A 21,632-nucleotide genomic window follows, 5' to 3' on the forward strand; every position below is an offset into this window, starting at 1 on the left:
TAAAAATTTCAACTTATTTATGATGATACCTAGTCTGATTTTTAAAAGTACTCCAAATGAAAGCAAATATTTTCTTAACAAAGAAACTTTGGAAGTATTTTCAGTAAAGTTGGTGTGCCAGCTATCCTCTGTTTCCACCTCCAGATTCCCTTTCCATGCTTCTCCACTTTGCTCTGTGCCCAGGAGCCTGGAGTTTACAAGTATGGTCTGCCTTGCCCACTGGTTTCCAGTTGCCAACAGATCAGGGAGAGGAAAGAGAATCAATCAGAGTAATTGAAAAATAAAAACCATATGATTATCTTAATAGATGCAGAGAAAGCCTTCGACAAAATTCAACATCCATTCATGATAAAAACCCTCCAGAAAGCAGGAATAGAAGGAACATACCTCAACATAATAAAAGCTATATATGACAAACCCACAGCAAACATTATCCTCAATGGTGAAAAACTGAAAGCATTTCCCCTAAAGTCAGGAACAAGACAAGGGTGCCCACTTTCACCACTACTATTCAACATAGTTCTGCAAGTTTTGGCCACAGCAATCAGAGCAGAAGAAGAAATAAAAGGAATCCAGATTGGAAAAGAAGAAGTAAAACTCTCATTGTTTGCAGATGACTTGATCCTTTACATAGAAAACCCTAAAGACTCCACCAGAAAATTACTAGAGCTCATCAATGAATATAGTAAAGTTGCAGGATATAAAATTAACACACAGAAATCCCTTGCAGTCTTATACACAAACAATGAGAAAACAGAAATTAAGGAAACAATTCCATTCACCATTGCAACGAAAAGAATAAAATACTTAGGAATATATCTACCTAAAGAAACAAAAGACTGATATACAGAAAACTATAAAACATTGGTGAAAGAAATCAAAGAGGACACAAATAGATGGAGAAATATACTGTGTTCATGGGTCAGAAGAATCAATATAGTGAAAATGAGTATACTACCCAAAGCAATCTATAGATTCAATGCCATCCCTATCAAGCTACCAACAGTATTTTTCACAGAACTAGAACAAATAATTTCACAATTTCTATGGAAATACAAAAACCTCGAATAGCCAAAGCAATCTTGAGAAAGAAGAATGGAACTGGAGCAATCATCCTATCTGACTTCAGGCTCTACTACAAAGCCACAGTCATCAAGACAGTATGGTACTGGCACAAAGACAGAAATATAGATCAATGGAACAAAATAGAAAGCCAAGAGATAAATCCATACACCTATGGACACCTTATTTTCAACAAAGGAGGCAAGAATATACAATGGAGAAAAGGTAATCTCTTTAACAAGTGGTGCTGGGAAAACTGGTCAACCACTTGTAAAAGAATGAAACTAGGACACTTTCTAACACCATACACAAAAATAAACTCAAAATGGATTAAAGATATAAATGTAAGACCAGAAACTATAAAACTCCTAGAGAAAAACATAGGCAAAACACTCTCTGACATAAATCACAGCAGGATCCTCTATGACCCTCCTCTATGACCCACCTCCAAGAATATTGGAAATAAAAGCAAAAATAAAAAAATGGGACCTAATTAAAATTAAAAGCTTTTGCACAACAAAGGAAACTATAAGCAAGGTGAAAAGACAGCCTTTGGAATGGAGAAAATAATAGCAAATGAAACAACTGACAAAGAATTAATCTCAAAAATATATAAGCAATCCTGAAGCTCAATTCCAGAAAAATGAACAAACCAATCAAAAAATGGGCCAAAGAACTAAATAGACATTTCTCCAAAGAAGACATACAGATGGCTAACAAACACATGAAAAGATGCTCAACATCACTCATTATCAGAGAAATGCAAATCAAGACCACAATGAGGTACCATTTCACACCAGTCAGAATGGCTGCAATCCAAAAGTTTACAAGCAATAAATGCTGGGGAGGGTGTGGAGAAAAAGGAACCTTCTTACACTTTTGGTGGGAATGCAAACTAGTACAGCTACTATGGAGAACAGTGTGGAGATTCCTTAAAAAACTGGAAATAGAACTGCCTTATGACCCAGCAGTCCCACTGCTGGGCATACACACCGAGGAAACCAGAATTGAAAGAGACACATGTGTACCCCAATGTTCATCGCAGCACTGTTTATAATAGCCAGGACATGGAAGCAACCTAGATGTCCATCAGCAGACGAATGGATAAGAAAGCTTTGGTACATATACACAATGGAATATTACTCAGCCATTAAAAGGGTACATTTGAGTCAGTTCTAATGAGGTGGATGAAGCTGGATCCTAATACACAGAGTGAAGTAAGCCAGAAAGAAAAACACCAATACAGTATACTAACACATATAAATGGAATTTAGAAAGATGGTAACGATAACCCTGTATGCAAGACAGCAAAAGAGACACAGATGTATACAACAGTCTTTTGGACTCTGTAGGAGAGGGCAAGGGTGGGATGGTTTGGGAGAATGGCGTACAAATAAATATATTATCATATGTGAAATGAATCACCAGACCAGGTTCCATGCCTGATACAGGGTGCTCCGGGGCTGGTGCACTGGGATGACCCAGAGGGATGGGATGGGAAGGGAGGTGGGAGGGAGTTTCAGGATGGGGAACACATGTACACCCATGGCGGATTCATGTCAATGTATGGCAAACCCAATAAATATTGTAAAGTAATTAGCCTCCAATTAAAATAAATTTATATTAAAAAAAAAAGCCATTCCCCTAAAAAAATAAAATAAAATTCATTCCCCTAAACTGCTTTATCAGGCTTCCCAAGCGGCTCAGTGGCGAAGAACCCGCCTGCTAATGCAGGAGATGCGATCTGAATCCTGATCCAGGAAGACCCCCTGGAGGAGGGAATGGCAGCCCACTCCAGTGTCCTCGCCTGGGAAATCCCATGGACAGAGGAGCCTGGTGGGCTACGGTCCACAGGGTCACAAAGCGTCGGACACGACTTGGTGACTGAACAGCAAAGCTGCTTTCACACTTTAAAATCTTCTGTCTAATATTCTATAAAATAAAAAGCATGTTACCAAAAACGGGAGCCACCCTCTTTTAGTACTCAACAACTGCAACGATTTTCAGCAGAGCGGCCAGGCTCGGCGCAGCCGTGCCACGTTGCACACGGGAGCTCTCCTAACCTGAGGGGTCCAGCCTCCAATCACGTAGAGTTTATTGTCCACTGTGGCAACCGCATGGCACGCCAGCTGCAGAGGAAGCGGAGACACCCTTTTCCAGGTGTCCCGTTCCACAGAGTACTTGTCAACACAGTTTGTGATAAGATACTGGTTTTTAACTTTCATCTGTCCTCCTATCACATAGAGGTCGTTACGGACGGCGCCCAGAGCGTAGAGCTCTCGAAATTCTGCCGTGCATAACTTCTCCCAAAACTGGTTTCCTCTATCGTGGTACCTGTGAATTAACAGAGAGAGAACCAGGATTAGATTCAACGTGAAAACAAGCTGCCAAAGAAACACAAGTTTCTTTTCCAAAAACAACATGATTTGGTTCTTCTAACTGGAGAGGAAGAAACATCAATATAAGACAGGGACACGCGGTGGTGTTTGATCGCTAAGTCGTGCCTGGAAAACCCCAGGAAAAATATGGCAAATAAGAAAAAGAAAGGTTCTGTTTGGAAACAGGTGAAAAAATTATGTGTGTTCTATACAGAGTACAGCCTCTACGTAGAGGTCACTTCTTGCGCATCAAACATTTGACAGTTAAACCTATTACAGGCATTTCCCCAGCTGTTCTAGACCAACCCTTACATCCTTCCTCAGGATGACGTTTTACTTCAGGTTGGACAGGGAAGTTGGAAGATTGTTCTTTCCGACCCAAAGATTGCTCTTTTCCTTCAGGTTTGTCTGGCTGGTCACGAACTGAAGGCCAGCATTTATCAACCCTCAGGAGAGCTGTCTTCTCAGTGATTTTAGGCAGGAAACCAGAGTTCCTAGCAGCACAGACAATATTTTCACCACTGCTTTCAACTGGAGGGGATTTTAGAGAAGGGAGGATCACGCGTCTACAGGCGGGGGCTCCTGGAACAGACGGTGAGCCTGTCAATAAGATGGAAAATGGGTTTGGGGGTCTGGGGGACCTCCCTGGTGGCCCAGTGGTTAAGGTTTCACCTTCCAACGCAGGGAGTGGGGGTTCCACCCCTGGTGGGGGAGCTAAGACCCCACACACATAACCCCAAAAGAGAAAACAGAAACGACGTTGTCCCAAACTCAATAAAGACCTTAAGAACAGTCCACGTTTAAAAAAAAATCTTCAAAAGCTGAGTTTTTGTTTTTCTGAGACATGGTTTAAGAGGCCAAGAACAAAAATATATCCCTTGAAGGTTGGGAATACATGTTTGCCGGGCGGCTTGGTGATTGATTTAGCATTTTGCATGAAGGATGAGGAGCTGAAACGCCCAGATGAAGCTGTGGAAGCTCACTGTCTCAGACGCGTCACAAAGAAGGCAACGACCATGGGGAAGCGAGCAGCGTCCTTTCAGAGCCCGTCGGTCGAAAGACGACTGTCCTCAGCTGCTTGTCTACCGAAGTGTGAGGGACGAAGGGGATGGGGAGGCGTGCTTTTAAAACAGAAAGAACCGACTGCAGTGCACCGTCCCCTCCCTCTGTTAAGTTGAGAAGAAGGGCATCTGCGTGGAAACCCGTGACCTACAGGGTGCAGGCAAGCTGGAGAGCGTCTGGGCAAAGGGCAGCTGCCGGCGCGGGCACGCCGCGGAAACGCAGGCAGAGGTGCTCGCGCCCACCACAGGCCTCTGCCGGGTCCGCTCCGCCTCTGCCCTCTGTTGTGGCTGTCTTTGCAAGAGATGTTCCCTTGGTGATGTGGGAACACCAGACCACCTGACTTGCCTCCTGAGAAGCCTGTATGCAGGTCAGGAAGCAGCAGTTAGAACTGGATACGGAACAACAGACTGGTTCCAAATTGGGAAAGAAGTACGTCAAGGCTGTATATTGTCACCCTGCTTATTTAACTTCTATGCAGAGTACATCATGAGAAACGCTGGGCTGGAAGAAGCACAAGCTGGAATCAAGATTGCCGGGAGAAATATCAATAACCTCAGATACGCAGATGACACCACCCTTATGGCAGAAAGTGAAGAGGAATTAAACAGCCTCTTGATGAAAGTGAAAGAGGAGAGTGAAAAAGCTGGCTTAAAGCTCAACATTCAGAAAATTAAGATCATGGCATCCGGTCCCATCACTTCATGGGAAGTAGATGAAGAAACAGTGGAAACCGTGAGAGACTTTATTTTCTTGGCCTCAAAATCACTGTGAACAGTGACTGCAGCCATGAAATTAAAAGACATTTGCTCCTTAGAAGAAAAGCTATGACAAACCTAGACAGCATATTAAAAAGCAGATACAGTTACTTTGCCAACAAAGATCCATATAGTCAAAGCTATGGTTTTTCCAGTAGTCATGTATGGATGTGAGAGTTGGACCATAAAGAAGGCTGAGCACCAAAGAACTGATGCTTTTGAACTGTGGTGTTGGAGAAGACTCTTGAGAGTCCCTTGGACTACAAGGCAATCCAACCAGTCAATCCTGAAGAAAATCAGTCCTGAATATTCATTGGAAGGACTGATGCTGAAGCTCCAGTACTTTGGCCACCTCATGCAAAGAACTGACCCACTGGAAAAGACCCTGATGCTGGGAGAGATTGAAGGTGGGAGGAGAAGGGGATGAGGTAGGATGGGATGGTTGGATGGCATCACCGACTCAATGGACAGGAGTGTGAGCAAGCTCCGGGAGTTGGCGATGGACAGGGAGGCCTGGCGTGCTGCAGTCCATGGGGTTGCAGGTTTGGGCACCACTGATCGACTAAACAGAAACGACAAATCGCAAGCCTGGCACTGAGGGGCCCTCAGGAAGTACTGTGAGACCTTAACTATGCGCACAGCAGGGGAACCTCATTCAAGCCCAAAGCAGTGCTTCTCACAACGGCAAAGGGCTGTCCAGTCAGAGCCACGGCTTCTCCAGTAGGCAGGCGCGGGTGTAAGAGTCGGACCATAAAGAAAGCTCAGCACCGAAGAATCAGTGCTCTCGAACTGTGGTATTAGAGAAGACTCGGGAGTCCCTGGACTGCAAGGGGATCCGCCCAGTCAATCCTAAAAGAAATCAACCCTGAATATGCAGCTGAAGGACTGAGGCTGAGGCTGAAGCTGAAATACTTTGGCCACCTGATGAAGAGCTGACTCATTGGAAAAGACCCTGTTGCTGGGAAACATTGAAGGCTTTTCCCCCTGAGGCTCCAAGGGGAAAAGCAACAGGGAGCGAGTGTCAGGGGCCCAGAGACTCCCCCCAGGAGACCCAGGCCCCCTTCCCCCGGGGACCTGGGGTCCGAACCCGCACCCGCTCTGTCGCCGTGGGCAGAGACCAGAGGGGCAGGCACTGCCTGGGGTTTCCATGCCCGCCCCCGCTGCTGGGCAGAAGCGACGTGCCTTCAGCGTGTGCGGGTGGGGGCGCCCGCTGGAGCCTGAAGCGGCCCTGCGATGCGAGGAGGCAACAGCTAAAGAGAGCCCTCTCCTTCTCTCTCTGTCCCCACTTTGCTGTAGAGAAGCACTTCCCGAGCGAAGCGTCTGAGAAAGTCTGGCTCAAGGGCCCCGAGGGGCTGGTGTGTAAGGAGGGCTTCAGGGCCTACCTGCGCAGTTCTTATTCACCCAGGTCCGTCTCAGGGCTGAGTTCCTGCTGTCTCCACATACAAGACCTGGACAGACGCGACTGCTAAGCAGACACTCCTCTCCTACAGTTCTAGGTGGAAGCATTCTTTGCCTGCCAACGTTCTACACTATGAGAGGTTTAGGAAGCGGCTGTTAGTGGCTCAGTCGTGTCCGACTCTTTCCGACCCCATGAACTGTAGCCCCTCAGGCTCCTCTGCCCGTGGGATTCTCCAGGCAAGAATACTGGAGTGGGTTGCCGTTTCCTTCTCCAAGAGGTTTAGGAGAGACCCACTCATTAAGGGCACAGATGAAAACTGACAGGATGCATAGTACATTTTGGTCAAGAAATCACTTCTTACTCTGAATTGTGAACTAGAGAGTGTCAGCAAAAAGGAGTCACTGTTAGGAAACTTTTCTTCAAAAGCAAAGCGATTATAGCATATGGATAAATAGTGGAAACTGGAGGAAAACAGACAGCAACTGTAACATATACACACTTAACTCATGCAGCCTCATCTATACCTTCTTAATGAAAGTGAAGTGAAAGTCGCTCTGTCGTGTCCGACTCTTGGCAACCCCATGGACCATACAGTCCATGGGATTCTCCAGGCCAGAATACTGGAGTGGGGAGCCTTTCCCTTCTCCAGGGGATCTTCCCAACCTGGGGATTGAACCCAGGTCTCCCGCATCACAGGCAGATTCTTAACAATGAAAGGGAGAGGGAAAATAATGTGGATGCTTTCATTATGAATTTTACCTCGATGTCAGATACATGATCGCGGGGTAATTCAGAACACATGTGATTTAAAACATGTTCTCTCAGCCGTGACTTCTGCTGCCAGGGTCAAAGCCAGATAATGGAAACAAACTTACAAGCACATCGCTGCGTACAAACCTGTAGATTTCAACGTTCTTGCTCCTCTGTCTGGAGAGTTTAGAGGCGCTGGCTTCCCCAGCCACGACGATAGTGTTGTCTTCCATGACGACGCCAGCACACACGGTGCCCAAACCCTCCCCGTACTTGGGAGAGGAGATGAAATAGGTCTTCCGTGATGCAGGGTCATAGCAAAAGCTGGCGTCCCCGTAGTTCCTGTGTCTCGACCTGATCCCTGAAGCATTGGTGCCGACGCACAGCAGGAGGCTGGTGGTCTCCATGCCGTAACGAAGGTTCAGGGCATGCGGCTGGGGCGTCTTGATGGCTTTGAACGCGTTCTGAATGAGGTCGATGCAGTTCGCATCGCACAGGAGCGCCGTGTTCCTCCTCAGGGCTTGTCTCAGGAAGGCAGGGCTGACCAGCTGCAACCTCACCTGCTTCAAAAGCTCCACGAGGTGCTCTGTGCGTCGGTCCGGGCAATGATTGACCCACCTCAGGACGAGGTCCAGAATGCTCTCCTCTCGGGACACGTTCAGGTCGTCCGACTGAATCAGCGTCAGGAGCTGGTGCACCTCCACTTCTAGGATCTCCTCATGTAAGCTCACCTCGGCAAAGTGCTGGTACAAATATTTCCTCGATCGATCGGCTAAGTCTTCAGCTCCAATCTGCTTTGCAAAATAATAGATGCCGACACAGTTGGAGGCATCCATGTGGGCCATCATGTGCTTCTGACACGCCTGGAAGACGTCCTCCATCTGCATGAAGTAGGCCGCCACGGCCACCGTCTGCACGTTGGCGTTGCTGACCTCCAGGGCCGCGTGGTACATGTAACGCAGTATCACCGCCACGCTTTCCGCCGTGATGTCGTGAAGCACCACCTCTCTCCGGGTGCACTCGAGCAGCCCGCAGGTAAACATGGCTTTGAAATACGGACTAAAGGCAGCCAGGACCAGTCTGTGGCAGGGGAACGCCTCCCCTTCCGCGATGATCACAACGTCGATCATCTCCGCTAGCTCTTTCATGCTGTTAATTCTGTTCAGCAAGTTCAAGCTGTGCTGGTATTTCTCTTTCCCCTCGGACTTGCACTCCATGGCGCCCTCTCCGGTGCCTAAGAAGGTCCTCTTTAGATGTAGCTTGATTCTCCGGGGCCTGTTTTCATGTCTGATTACTCACCAAGCAACAGAGATGTCATAAAGCACTCCTGAGGGGAAGGAAAGAGGCAGGTTTCTTCTAAGAAAAAGACTCTCTGAAATTTAAACGTGCAGCATTACTTCTGAGAGGTATTTTTAAGTAAACATGCATTCCAAGCAGAGACTTTTTATATTAAGACCACCACTAGGGGCCCTCCCCGGTGGCCGAGCAGTGAAGAACCCAGCTGCCAAGCGGGAGGCTCGGGTTCAGTCCCTGGGTCGGGAAGATCCCCTGGAGAAGGAAATGGCAACCCGCTCCAGGATTCTTGCCCAGGAAATCCCACAGACAGAGGAGCCTGGCGGGCTACAGTCCACAGGGTCGCAAAGAGTCAGACACGACCTAGTGAGTAAACAGCAACAAGAGACATTGGTTGTAAAAAAAGAAAAAAGAAGAAAAAGAAAAACCAATAAATTATTAACCACGAACAATATTTCTCTAACTAATGGCAGAGATTTTTCTAGGAGGGCTGGGAAGACCTTCCTGCCAAGGTGAACGGAGAGAGAACAGACGGACACCCTTAGAAACGCTAATCTTACTTGTTTACCTGTGGCGCCGGCTCTCAGATGCTGGGTGGCTCTCTCGGCTGCGGGGCGCAGGCTGCCCAGGGCAGGGGTCTCCTGCGGTGCACAGACTCTAGGCCGAGCAGGTTTCGTCCCCCCCTACCCCCCGAGGCGTGTGGAATCTTCCCAGACCGGGGATCCAGCCTGTGTCCCCCACACTGGCAGGCAGGCTCTCAACCACTGGACCAGCAGGGAGTCGAGACGGGCACCTTCTGTGTGTCCACTTCTTGTTACCAAATTCAGCTGACCCTCAGGTGGCGGACCGGGGCCATCAGGAGACAGTCTCTCTGTGGAGATGCAACCCCACCACCCCCAAGGTTACACGCGCCATCCCCCAGAACGCACCCAGATGCGATCACGGCCGGTCTGCAAAATCACAAGGGGCCATGCAGCCTGGCTGGAAAAGCAGTCCACTAAAATTCTGCTCAGACTTTGCTGTGGAGTAAATACTTCGAAACAGGGCTTGGGAAAGCAAAGCACAGCCAAGCGTCTGTCTGTCGATGTGGGAACTCAGAGCACTTGAAACTTACAACCAAATCGTCCTAAACTCACAAAGCCCACAGGACTCCCCCCCTTCCTCTGACCCTCCCTTGGCTCTTCTCTACCTCCCAGAGGCAGAGGCAGCGGCGGAATTACTTCCTGCCTGAAAAGGCTCAAGTCTAACTAAAAATTCCTTTAAGCTTGTCTCAGCTTCCCCTTTCCCAGGGGAACGGAAGCTAATTAGCCACTTTGCTCTAAAGAACGACATTCCCAGAGTCGGAAGCCCTGGATGGGAGGAGTGGATCTCAAGCCTCTGTCACCTCGTCCACGTGTAACGTGGCCGAAGTTGTACACAGCAAGAATTACCATCGATGGCAGAAACATCAGCAGACGAGCTGAGAAACAAGCGGTGGCGCTAACTTCAACACCGTGAAAGCAGAGTCTGTCAGCTGTAAAGGTTATCAGTTCAGTTCAGTTCAGTTCAGTTCAGTCGCTCAGCTGTGTCCGACTCTTGGCGACGCCATGAATCGCAGCACTCCAGGCCTCCCTGTCCATCACCATCTCCTGGAATTCACTCAGACTCACGTCCATCGAGTCAGTGATGCCATCCAGCCATCTCATCCTCTGTCGTCCCCTTCTCCTCCTGCCCCCAATCCCTCCCAGCATCAGAGTCTTTTCCAGTGAGTCAACTCTTCACATGAGGTGGCCAAAGTACTGGAGTTTCAGCCTTAGCATCATTCCTTCCAAAGAAGTCCCAGGGCTGATCCTCAGAATGGACTGGTTGGATCTCCTTGCAGTCCAAGGAACTCTCAAGAGTCTTTTCCAACACCACAGTTCAAAAGCATCAATTCTTCAGCGCTCAGCTTTCTTCACAGTCCAACTCTCACATCCATACATGACCACTGGAAAAACCATAGCCTTGACTACACAGACCTTTGTTGGCAAAACAATGTCTCTGCTTTTGAATATGCTATCTAGGTTGTTCATAACTTTCCTTCCAAGGAGTAAGCGTCTTTTGATTTCATGGCTGCAGTCACCATCTGCAGTGATTTTGGCGCCCCCCAAAATAAAGCCTGACACTGTTTCCACTGTTTCCCCATCTATTTGCCATGAAGTGATGGGACCAGATGCCATGATCTTCGTTTTCTGAATGTTGAGCTTTAAGCCAACTTTTTCACTCTCCTCTTTCACTTTCACCAAGAGGCTTTTTAGTTCCTCTTCACCTTCTGCCATAAGGGTGGTGTCATCTGCATATCTGAGGTTATTGATATTTCTCCCAGCAATCTTGATTCCAGCTTGTGTTTCTTCCAGTCCAGCGTTTCTCGTGATGTACTCTGCATAGAAGTTAAATAAGCAGGGTGACAATATACAGCCTTGACATACTCCTTTCCCTATTTGGAATCAGTCTGTTCCATGTCCAGTTCTAACTGTTGTTTCCTGACCTGCATATAGGTTTCTCAAGAGGCAGGTCAGGTGGTCTGGTATTCCCATCTCTTTCAGAATTTTCCACAGTTTATTGTGATCCACACAGTCAAAGGCTTTGGCATAGTCAACGAAGCAGAAATGATGTTTTTCTGGAACTCTCTTGCTTTTCTGTGATCCAGCGGATGTTAGCAATTTGATCTCTGGTTCCTCTGCCTGTTCTGAAACCAGCTTGAACATCTGGAAGTTCACGGTTCACGTATTGCTGAAGCCTGGCTTGGAGAATTGTGAGCATTACTTTACTAGCGCGTGAGATGAGTGCAATTGTGCGGTAGTTTGAGCATTCTTTGGCATTGCCTTTCTTTGGGATTGGAATGAAAATTGACCTTTTCCAGTCCTGTGGCCACTGCTGAGTTTTCCCAATTTGCTGGCATATTGAGTGCAACACTTTCACAGCATCATCTTTCAGGATTTGAAACAGCTCCACTGGAATGCCATCACCTCCACTAGCTTTGTTCATAGTGATGCTTTCTAAGGCCCACTTGGCTTCACATTCCAGGATGTCTGGCTCTAGGTGAGTGATCACACCATCGTGATTATCTGGGTCATGAAGATCTTTTTTGTACAGTTCTTCTGTGTAGTCTTGCCACCTCTTCTTAATATCTTCGGCTTCTGTTAGGTCCAGACCATTTCTGTCCTTTATCGAGCCCATCTTTGCATGAAATGTTCCCTTGGTATCTCTAATTTTCTTGAAGAGATCTCTAGTCTTTCCCATTCTGTTGTTTTCCTCTATTTTTTTGCATTGATCGCTGAGGAAGGCTTTCTTATCTCTTCTTGCTATTCTTTGGAACTCTGCATTCGGATGCTTATATCTTTCCTTTTCTCCTTTGCTTTTCGCTTATAACCTTGTAAAGGTTATAAGCTTTCTAAATTTCTGTAATCCGGTAAAGTGTTAGAAATCTCATCTGTCTCAATGAGACATGGCACGTTTTCGATGTTGAATTAAAGTTCATTTCTGGAAAGGAGTGTTAAGCATGAAAGGGATGTTTAATGATATGATAGCAACTGTAAGACCTAAAAAAATGACTGCTCAAGGGTGTGGAATCATAGTGACTAGCCAGTCCCAGAAGCCTACCTACACTTGAGATGAGAACGCAGCCCTCCTCGACGGACTTTCCAGCAGTAAACGGCTCAGCTGGCTTCCGTAACGGCTCGGTGGTAAAGAGCCTCCCTGCCAACGCACGAGACCCAGGTTCGATCCCTAGGTCTGGAAGATCCCCTGGAGGAGAAAATGGCAACCCACTCCAGTCTTCTTGCCTGGGAAATCCCATGGACGAAGGAGCCTGGTGGGCTACAGCCCATGGGGGTCGCAGAGTCAGCTATGACTTACGACTAAGCAGCAATAGGAGTGGGACAGTGGCTCCTGCTCTCCAGTAAGAAGGTGAAGGTCACGTGTGAGAGTTTTCCGGCTGAAGGTGAGCCTCTGCTTTTTGCTTTGTTGTAGATTTTTACAAAGAGAATCCAACTATGGGTAATTAGACAGTCATTATCTTTCTGAGCTCTCCTGCAACACATTACGAGTGGTCCGAAGCATATTATGTGGCCTTCTTTATACATAAACACATCAGTCAGCTTTACAGATGACAGCTGTTGCCTCAACCTAAAAAGTGTAAAAGCGCTCTTATAAGGAAATAAATGTTTGAAGATTTCCATTCCATTTGCTGATATATAAGACTTTCAGAGGGCACCCACCCCCACAGTGCTAGAAGGCCATGAGCAAGCTTCCCGGTGGCATTGCAGGATCTAACACGATCCAGGCAGTTCAGCCTTGCTAACTCCTAAAGCTTGTCTGGATGGCGCTGGAGGGAAACGAGGCACTGGGGACCCAAGCGTTATGGCTGCAGCCTAGGACTTCGTACCTTTCAGGCAGGAACCAAGCCACCCTAGTTGAACCTTTTGGCTTAGGACTAGTTTCATAAAAACAGAAGTGGCATTCGTTTCAAAGAGCTTAAAAACGGAATCCTTGGTCCCTGATGGACGGATTTTCTGTTTTTAAACCTCCATCTTGTTTATTTATGCATTTGGCTGCGCCGCTGCGGAACGTGGGTGCTTTGATCTCTGGGTGGCATGCGAGCCCTTAGTTGCGACGTGTGGGATCCAGTTCGTTGCCTAGGGGTGAAACCGGGGCCCCCTGCACTGGAACCGCTGAGTCTTACCGCCGGACCACCAGGGAAGGCCCGGGGCCAGTTTTCTTGGTAAACACGTCACAGGCAACGTCTCACACGCAGCTCTGTACGCACAGCGCCAGCGTCCCCTCAGCACCCAGCCTCCCTCCCTTGGGGCAGGGTGGGTGGGACCCCCCCCACACCCCTCGCCCTGAGGCTGCTTCAGGGGCCGGTGGGAGCCTGATTCTGGCCCGACTGCGGTGACGCTCTGGTGCAGTGGTCGGGCGCAGCCATGGGCTACACAGATCGGGGTCTGACCCTCCGCACCGTGTGCCCACAGCCGGCGCGAGGACGGAGCCAGGACAGGAAGGGCGGCGGCGCTTCAGACGTGCCTCATGTCCGTACGTTTCAGTTCAGAGGGAGATGCCAGTCCCTTCGATGTCTGAGCAAGCTTGCGTTGGTGGGTGCTGTTGCTGGGCACGAGCGGCATGTGCGTGAGCGCGCGGCAGCGCAGCACGAGGCACTGCGGCTGCGTATGGTAGTTTCACTCGGTGCATGCTTACGCTCTCTGCTACTGCACTGTGGAGCGAGAGAACTGCAGGGATTTCCAGCGTTGCTCACTTCTCCTTGATGGAAGGCAGGAAGCACGGAGTCAACTCTTCTGAATTTACCTCTTCACGTTCAGTGACCAGAGCATCTTATAACCAGAGGGACTGAGTCCTGAACCCAGACTCCAGAGCCTGCCCTCTTAATCAGCCCCTAAGGCAAGCACCCGACTACAGCCGGAGAGGAAGCCTCAGGCTCCGTGGGATTTCTGTCTGAGCTCAGCGCTGCCACTGCAATGCAGGGCTTCAGTTCAGTTCAGTTCAGTCGCTCAGTCGTGTCCGACCCTCTGCGACCCCATGAACCACAGCACACCAGGCCTCCCTGTCCAACTCCCGGAGTTTACCCAAACCCGTGTCCATCGAGTCGGTGATGCCATCCAGCCATCTCACCCTCTGTCGTCCCCTCCTCCTCCTGCCCTCAATCTTTCCCAGCATCAGGGTCTTTCCAAATGAGTCAGCTCTTCACATCAGGTGGCCACAGTATTGGAGCTTCAGCTTCAAAATCATTCCTTCCAATGAACACCCAGGACTGATCTTTAGGATGGACTGGTTGGACCTCCTTGCAGTCCAAGGGACTCTCAGGAGTCTTCTCCAACACCACAATTCAAAAGCATCAATTCTTCAGCGCTCAGCTTTCCTTATAGTCCAACTCTCACATCCATACATGACCACTGGAAAAACCATAGCCTTGATTAGACAGACCTTCGTTGACAAAGTAATGTCTCTGCTTTTTAATATGCCGTCTAGGTCGGTCATAACTTCCTTCTAAGGAGTACTGCTGCAGCTGCTGCTAAGCTGCTTCAGTCGTGTCCGACTCTGTGTGACCCCATAGACGGCAGCCCTCCAGGCTCCCCCATCCCTGGGATTCTCCAGGCAAGAACACTGGAGTGGGTTGCCATTTCCTTCTCCAATGCAGGAAAGTGAAAAGTGAAAGTGAAGTCGCTCAGTTGTGCCCAACCCTTAGTGACCCCCTGGACTGCAGCCCACCAGGCTCCTCCGTCCATGGGACTTTCCAGGCAAGAGTTCTATGGAGTAAGCGTCTTTTAATTTCATGGCTGCGATCACCATCTGATTTTGGAGCCCAGAAAAATAAAGTCAGCCAGTTTCCACTGTTTCCCCATCTATTTGCCATGAACCGATGGGACCAGATGCCATGGCCTTAGTTTTCTGAACGCTGAGCTTTGGGCCAGCTTTTCCACGCTCCTCTTTCACCTTCGTCACGAGGCGCGTTAGCCCCTCGTCGCTTTCCGCTGTAAGGGTGGGGTCGTCTGCGTGTCTGAGGCTGATGCAGGGGCAGCCACAGACAGTGTGCAACAGGCGAGCACCGCTCTGTGCCAGAAATGGATGTTTTACAGGCACGGAAACTTGCATTTCATACATTTTGACATCATGAAATATTGTTCTTCTTTTGGTTTAAAAAAGCCATTTAAAATGATGAGACTCATTCTGAGCTCGTGGCCTATACGAAACAGGCAGCAGGACAACAAGCCTGCACCGCTGTCAGGGGAAGCCCGCCGTCCAGACCCTGCCTGGCGCCCGGTCTGCAAGCCTGTCCTGCAGTCCAGCTGGAGAGTCTGAGACGGGGAAGGCTCAGAGTCCTGTTTTAAAAGATCATCTTGTTGTCTCCCCGAGATTCCCAAAGATAAATCAATTTTCTAAATAAATGTTTGGATGCAGTTTCTCCGCCCCAAACACTGGCTTCAACAACAACAGCAACAAATAATACTTTTCATGTTTGGAAGAGCATTCATGACTGTTTTAGGTGAGAGCATATATTTAAGCATCTGTTCCTTCTAACCGCAGGGCTTCCCTGCTGGCTCAGGCAGTAAAGCGTCCGCCTGCAGTGTGGGAGACCCGGGTTCAGCCCCTGGGTCGGAAAGATGCCCTGGAGAAGGAAATGGCAACCCACTCCAGTGTTCTGGCCTGGAGAATCCCATGGATGGAGGAGCCTGGTGGGCTACAGTCCATGGGGTCACAGAGAGTCGGACACGACTGAGCGACTTCACTGGTTCACTTTCCTTCTAACCACCTTTTCTACCACTCCTGAAAGCTACTCTAATTGCTATGGATTTACAGACCAAATGACTTTCCTGGCGAAACTCTGGAAAATGCTTGGGCAGTTAAATGTTTCAATAAGTGTTCCCAGAATTGCTTCTTGTACGCAAGATCTGCATAGAAGACACTGGTATTGCAGACGGGGGCTTTAAAGTGAGGCGGTCCTGGGTCTGGGATTCCCTGGTGGCTCAGACGGTAAAGAATCTGCCTGCAGTGTGGGAGACCTGGGTTCGATCCTTGGGTCGGGAAGAACCCCTGGAGAAGGGAATGGCAACCCACTCCAGTGTTCTTGCCTGGGGACTTCCATGGACAGAGGAGCCTGGCGGGCTATAGTTCAGGGGGTCGCAAAGCGTTGGACACGACTGAGCAACTCACACACACACCCCAGAATCCTAGGTCTGAGTTGAGCCATCTACTTGCTGTCATTCTAGAACATGGAACCTTTCTGCACGTCAGGTTCTGCATCAGGAAGATGCGGGCGCTGTATGTAAGTAAAGTATTCAGAGCTGGATCAGTCCTTTGGGCCAAGGTGCTCATGGGGGGTAGCAGTGTGGCTCAGAGGTGAGGGACATGGGCTTTCTCTTGGGTTCCTGAGGCCTGGGTTCTGAGACCTGGCTGTGCCATTCACAACACAAGCAAGTTTCTCAGCCTCTTTCTGATTCCTGGCATGAGACTAGTGTTGAGAATTTTATGAGAATAGTTGGGAGAATTGAACAGGGCCATGCGTGTCCAACGCGTAATTTGCTTGGTGAAGCTGAATACACCTGGGTAAATAATTTATGAACAAAAAAAGTTTGGGCTCCTAGACAAACTGCTTGCGGGCACAGACACGGCTCACCAGTGAAAGAACAGACAGCAACTTTTCCCTGGGGGTTGGGACACAGAGGGCATTCTCCCTTCATCAGCAAAATAAAGCTGTGCAAATGTTCCCAGTGATATCAATGGGGAGTTATTCTCTGCTCCGATTTATAGAAGACTGAATTGGTGCACTCATGTTAACAGTGCCCATAACAATGGGGAAAAATGAGTAGCAAAGATAAATATGTCACAAGAATAAAGCCTGATTACTCTGCAAACCCAACATGCAGTTTCACCCACGTCCAGAATGCTTAGTTTTAAGAAGTGGATTGCTACAAAGTTTAACGGGACATAAGAATGTTAATTTACTTAAACTGCCAGTGTTGTGCTTTTTACGATGTTTAATTTCATAATCTTTATATTATCTTTAAAGTTGTTCAGTTCAGTCGCTCAGTCGTGTCCAACTCTTTGCGACCCCATGGACCGCAGCACGCCAGGTCTCCCTGCCCATCGCCAACTCCCGGAGTTTAATCTGACTCATGTCCACTGAGTCGGTGATGCCATCCAACCCTCTCTGAATAATGATTCATACGTGCCCCTATATTTTGCTGAAGTGAAAAGTAGTTTAAATTCACAGCAGCACTGTTTGAATTATCAAAACTTTGGAAAGAGCCTAAATAGCCAATAACGGCTGAACAGATAGACGATAGCATATTCATTCAAGAGAATATTGTCCAGTATTTAAAAAGAGCTTGTAGAAGCTTAAGAAAACAGTGAACTAGGGCTACGTGCATCAACATGGATCACAAACCTTAGTGTGTGAAAAGACTGTGAAGAACAGGGGCTGCGTGCCATTGACGTCTTGTTTAAAATATGCAAAGCAATATTACACACTCTAATAGAGTAAACACAGAGGGTGTATTATGACAAAGGAAACGTAAACATTTGGAGAATGTGGTAAAGGGCTTTAGGGAGCTTTTTGTGCTACTATTAGATCCATCCTGTGAGCCTGACATTGTATTAAAATGAGAAGTCATGGGACGTCCCTGGCTGTCCAGTGGTTAGAACTCTGCGTTCCCAGCGCAGAGGCCGCAGGTTCAACCCCTGGTCGGGGAAATAAGGTCCCGCCTGCCACACAGAGCAACCAGAAAATAAAGAAATAAAGAAGAAAGTTAGAAGAATTGTATATTCTTTAAGGATACATGCAAGTTTAGCGGAATATAAAGAAATGAAAGGTAACTATAAACACCGCCTTCAGGGCAGCGCCTGCCCTCAGAAGGCGCGGCAGGAAGGGGACACAGCTGGAGAAGGGCGCAAGGAGCTCTGACTGAATAACCCACGCTTAATTTCATCGGTTGCATGGTGGCCACGCGACGCATTTCATTATTATTCCTTACGCCTTTTTGCATGTCTTAAATATTGCATAAACTAAGTTTAAAATTGAAATTTGCATTAACATTAGAGAAACTTACAAACTTTGAAAAGGTAACCTACATTGTAAACCACATTAGTGTGTGTATATAGAGAGAGACAGACAGACAGGATATATGGATACATTATGAATCTCCTTTCAAACCTGTCGCAGTGTAGACAACCTAACTTATGAGTCACTGGAAAATCCAAAAGCTTACACCCTACTTCTCCAGTCTGAATGAGAACTGCCTTGGGAGAAAGGCAGGAACAATGTCTTCCTACAACTGCTTTGGTGGGAAAAGAAGTTACTGGATTCCTGAATTAGTGCATATATATTTTTTCCCCATAGACATGTTCAGTATGTGAGGAGGTTATAATCTGAAATGACAGAGCTGGTCAACAGCAAAGCCTTGAATTTTGTTGATGAAAAAGACTGACGACCTAAGAAATTACGCGGTTAGGGTCCCAAATTCCAGCCTAAAACCCCTTTGAACAAATTTTGGTTGGCAAGCCCAGGAAGGTCAACGCAACCTCAGAAAGTGATGCCTGAGTTCCAGAGTTACCACATAGCCCTTCTGGGAGCTGGTGACTCTGCGCATGAAATCAGTCTCCCCACACTCACAGAAGTCATCTCGAGCCAATTTTCACCAGCACCAGCGCCATCCAGGCATCAGAAGGCCCTCTCTGAGCGGGCCCTCCCAGCCCTGCCTGCCTCACTGGCTGACTTGGCCTCCCTGTATCACCAGGCTCTTCGTGACGGTGAACCCCTGGCTGTTCCAGGGCGGTCAGGCTCACACGTTCTTCTCTGTGTCTGCAGCACCCTTCGTCTGCTTCCGCCTCAAAAAATGGGCTGGCTCTTCAAAATTCAGCCCAGTCATCACTCTCTCAGCGAAGCCTTCAAGGCTCTTCCTTGCTTTTTACCTTGAGCTCAGCAGAGCCTGCGCTGGTGTTCAGTTCAGTTCAGTTCAGTCGCTCAGCCGTGTCCGACTCTGCAAACCCATGGACTGCAGCATGCCAGGCCTCCCTGTCCCTCACCACTCCCGGAGTCCACCCAAACTCATGTCCATCGAGTCAGTGATGCCATCCAACCATCTCATCCTCTGTCGCCCCCTTCTCCTTCTGCCCTCAATCTTTCCCAGCTTAAGGGTCTTTTCCAATGAGTCAGCTCTTTGCATTAGGTGGCCGAAGTATTGGAGTTTCAGCTTCAGCATCAGTCCTTCCAATGAACACTCGGGACTGATCTCCTTCAGAATGGACTGGCTGGATCTCCTCACAGCCCAAGGGACTCTCAGGAGTCTTCTCCATCACAGTTGAAAAGCACTGTTGTGACGGCAGTTTTCTTATGTATCCACGCTCCTCCCTTTCCACTGGAGATCACAGTGACAGTAGAGGCTCCGATCTTAACCCTTCTATACTCTTTTTAAAAACATTATTTACTTATTTGGCGGTGCTGGGTCTTCGCTGCGGCATGTGGGAATCTAGTTCCCTGTCCAGGAATCAGACCTGAGCCCCCTGCATCAGGAGAGCAAACTCACAGCTGCCGGGTCACCTGGGAAGCCTCTCCTTTTGTGTTATTAACGTCTGTCTGTGACATTGCCTGGCACAGCAGAGCTGCTCAACATGGTTTGTGCAATTAAATGAATGCTTTGCTTAGCCCTAAATTACAAGTTCATAGATTTTATGTTTGTTAGTAACCAATATCTTGAAGATGTTTTCTTTCTGTGTATAAAAGTGGCGCTTGATTCTGTAAGTTGCTATCCCTTTGTCCAAGGCACGCAAATGCTGAAGAATCGTTGCCTTGATTTCCTTGCCTACAGCTTGACACATTCTGACATCCAGGCCTCCGGCCCTCAAAATCCGTCCCCAGTCGCCGTGTGGTCAGGAATTTGGCCCCGGACCCTGTTCTTAGGGGCCTGAAGCCAGAGATAGCAAATTGGCAGCGCACAGACTTTTTTTGGTAATTTGTTAACATGCAAAGCTGACATATTCCAGCACCCACTGAAAAAAAAAAAGGAAGACAGGGCGACAGGGGGTTCTTGATTTGCCTGGCGAGGCCACTGGCAGGCCTGGGCAACCCCACCTTCCCTGGTGGCTCAGTGGGGAAGAGTCTGCCTGCAATGCATGAGACCCGGGTTCGATCCCTGGGTCGGGAAAATCCCCTGGAGAAGGGAATGGCGACCCACTCCAATATTCTTGCCTGGAGAATCCCATGGACAGAGGAGCCGGGTGGGCTGCAGTCCACGGTCGCAAAGAGTCGGACAGGACTGAGCGACTAACACACACACCCACCTCGCAGACCACCCACCGGCAGCCCTCGAGTAGCCCCCTCTCAGAGCGGACATGCCTCCCCCACTCCCCACGCCCGGATCCGGACCTGACCCCGCCCCCATCTCTAACTCCTCTCACCCCTACAGCCGTTACCTTGGGGGCCCCTGGCTTCCCCACTAGTCTCCGGCCTTATTGCCTTTCAGCATCACCGTCTTGTCCAGAGCCTGGAAGAAATGGCTCCGGACCGGCCTGAGTGCCCCGAGACTCCCAGGGGTACTGACACCCCTGGGTTTACTGCATGGAAATGAACCACACCGGGGCCTCAAGGCCGACCGGGAGGGAGAGAAGCTAAACGCGTCTCCTTTGCTGCCGCCTTTGCGGCCTCTTTGCATTCTCCCCGGAGCCTTTAGCTGGCACAGAGCTCCTCAAGAATCCCCCCGGGGTCCGGGCGGGAGGGAGACGCAGGGCGGTAGAATCTTCCATCTGCAGTGAGGACTCTGGACCGTGTGCTGTGCCGGGCACTGTCCTCGGGTTCCAGGAGGACCCCCGGACCGGCAGGCGCCCCCGCCCCAGCGCTCACGGGCCGGCGAGGAGGGCGCCCCAGGGCCGGGCGGGTCCCAGCGCGGGGCTGCGCGCGCGCGGCGGAGGCGCAGGGCCGAGGGCCCGGGACGCGCGGGTGGGCCCGCCGCCCCCAGGAGGGTCGCCGCTACTTACGGGGCTGCGCGGCTGGAGGCGCGGCCGCACTCGCTCCGCTGGGGCCGCCGCGATGGCGCCTGACCGGCCGGGCGCCTGACCAGTGTGGGCCGAGCCGGGGCGCATATAAATAGACGCCGCGGGGAGGGCGCGCGGGTCCCGCGGGCGGGGAGCCGACCTGGCAGCTCCGCGCGGACAGCTGCTCGCCCTCCGCGCCCGCCGCGGGCGCAGGCAGCGCGCGCCGTCGAGCCTGCGTGCGTGCGCGTGTGTGTGTACACGCGTGTTGCAGGGGCCTCGTGCCCGAGCCTCGTGGTGAGCACGGGAGCTCCCAGCCGTCGCCACGCAGTCGTTTCTTTGTCCTTTGCGGCTGTTCCGGCCTGACGCGCTGGGAGCCCCGCGGTGCCGGCCCCCCTCCCGGCCCCACCACTGCAGCCAGGTGCCAACGCCTCC

At 49.5% G+C, this 21,632-nt stretch overlaps 1 protein-coding gene across 4 annotated transcripts in view; it reads right to left on the bottom strand.

The window, feature by feature from the left end:
* The window catches only part of KBTBD12 (kelch repeat and BTB domain containing 12), a 56,849-nt gene extending 35,476 nt beyond the window's left edge, over positions 1-21,373 (bottom strand). The window contains exons 1-3 of one of the 4 annotated variants that reach the window (XM_018038423.1): positions 21,204-21,368; positions 7,554-8,733; positions 3,126-3,396 (exon numbers count right to left, since the gene is read on the bottom strand). In XM_018038423.1, the coding sequence (XP_017893912.1) occupies positions 3,126-3,396; positions 7,554-8,623 (1,341 nt within the window). In that variant the 5' untranslated portion in view covers positions 8,624-8,733; positions 21,204-21,368. Of the gene's footprint in view, positions 1-3,125; positions 3,397-7,553; positions 8,734-9,267; positions 9,849-21,203 lie in introns of those variants that run through there. The other 3 variants (XM_013973727.2, XM_018038425.1, XM_018038424.1) reach the window with 3 other exon arrangements.

The sequence above is a fragment of the Capra hircus genome, chromosome 22, assembly GCF_001704415.2.
Source record: "Capra hircus breed San Clemente chromosome 22, ASM170441v1, whole genome shotgun sequence".
NCBI lineage: Eukaryota > Metazoa > Chordata > Mammalia > Artiodactyla > Bovidae > Capra > Capra hircus.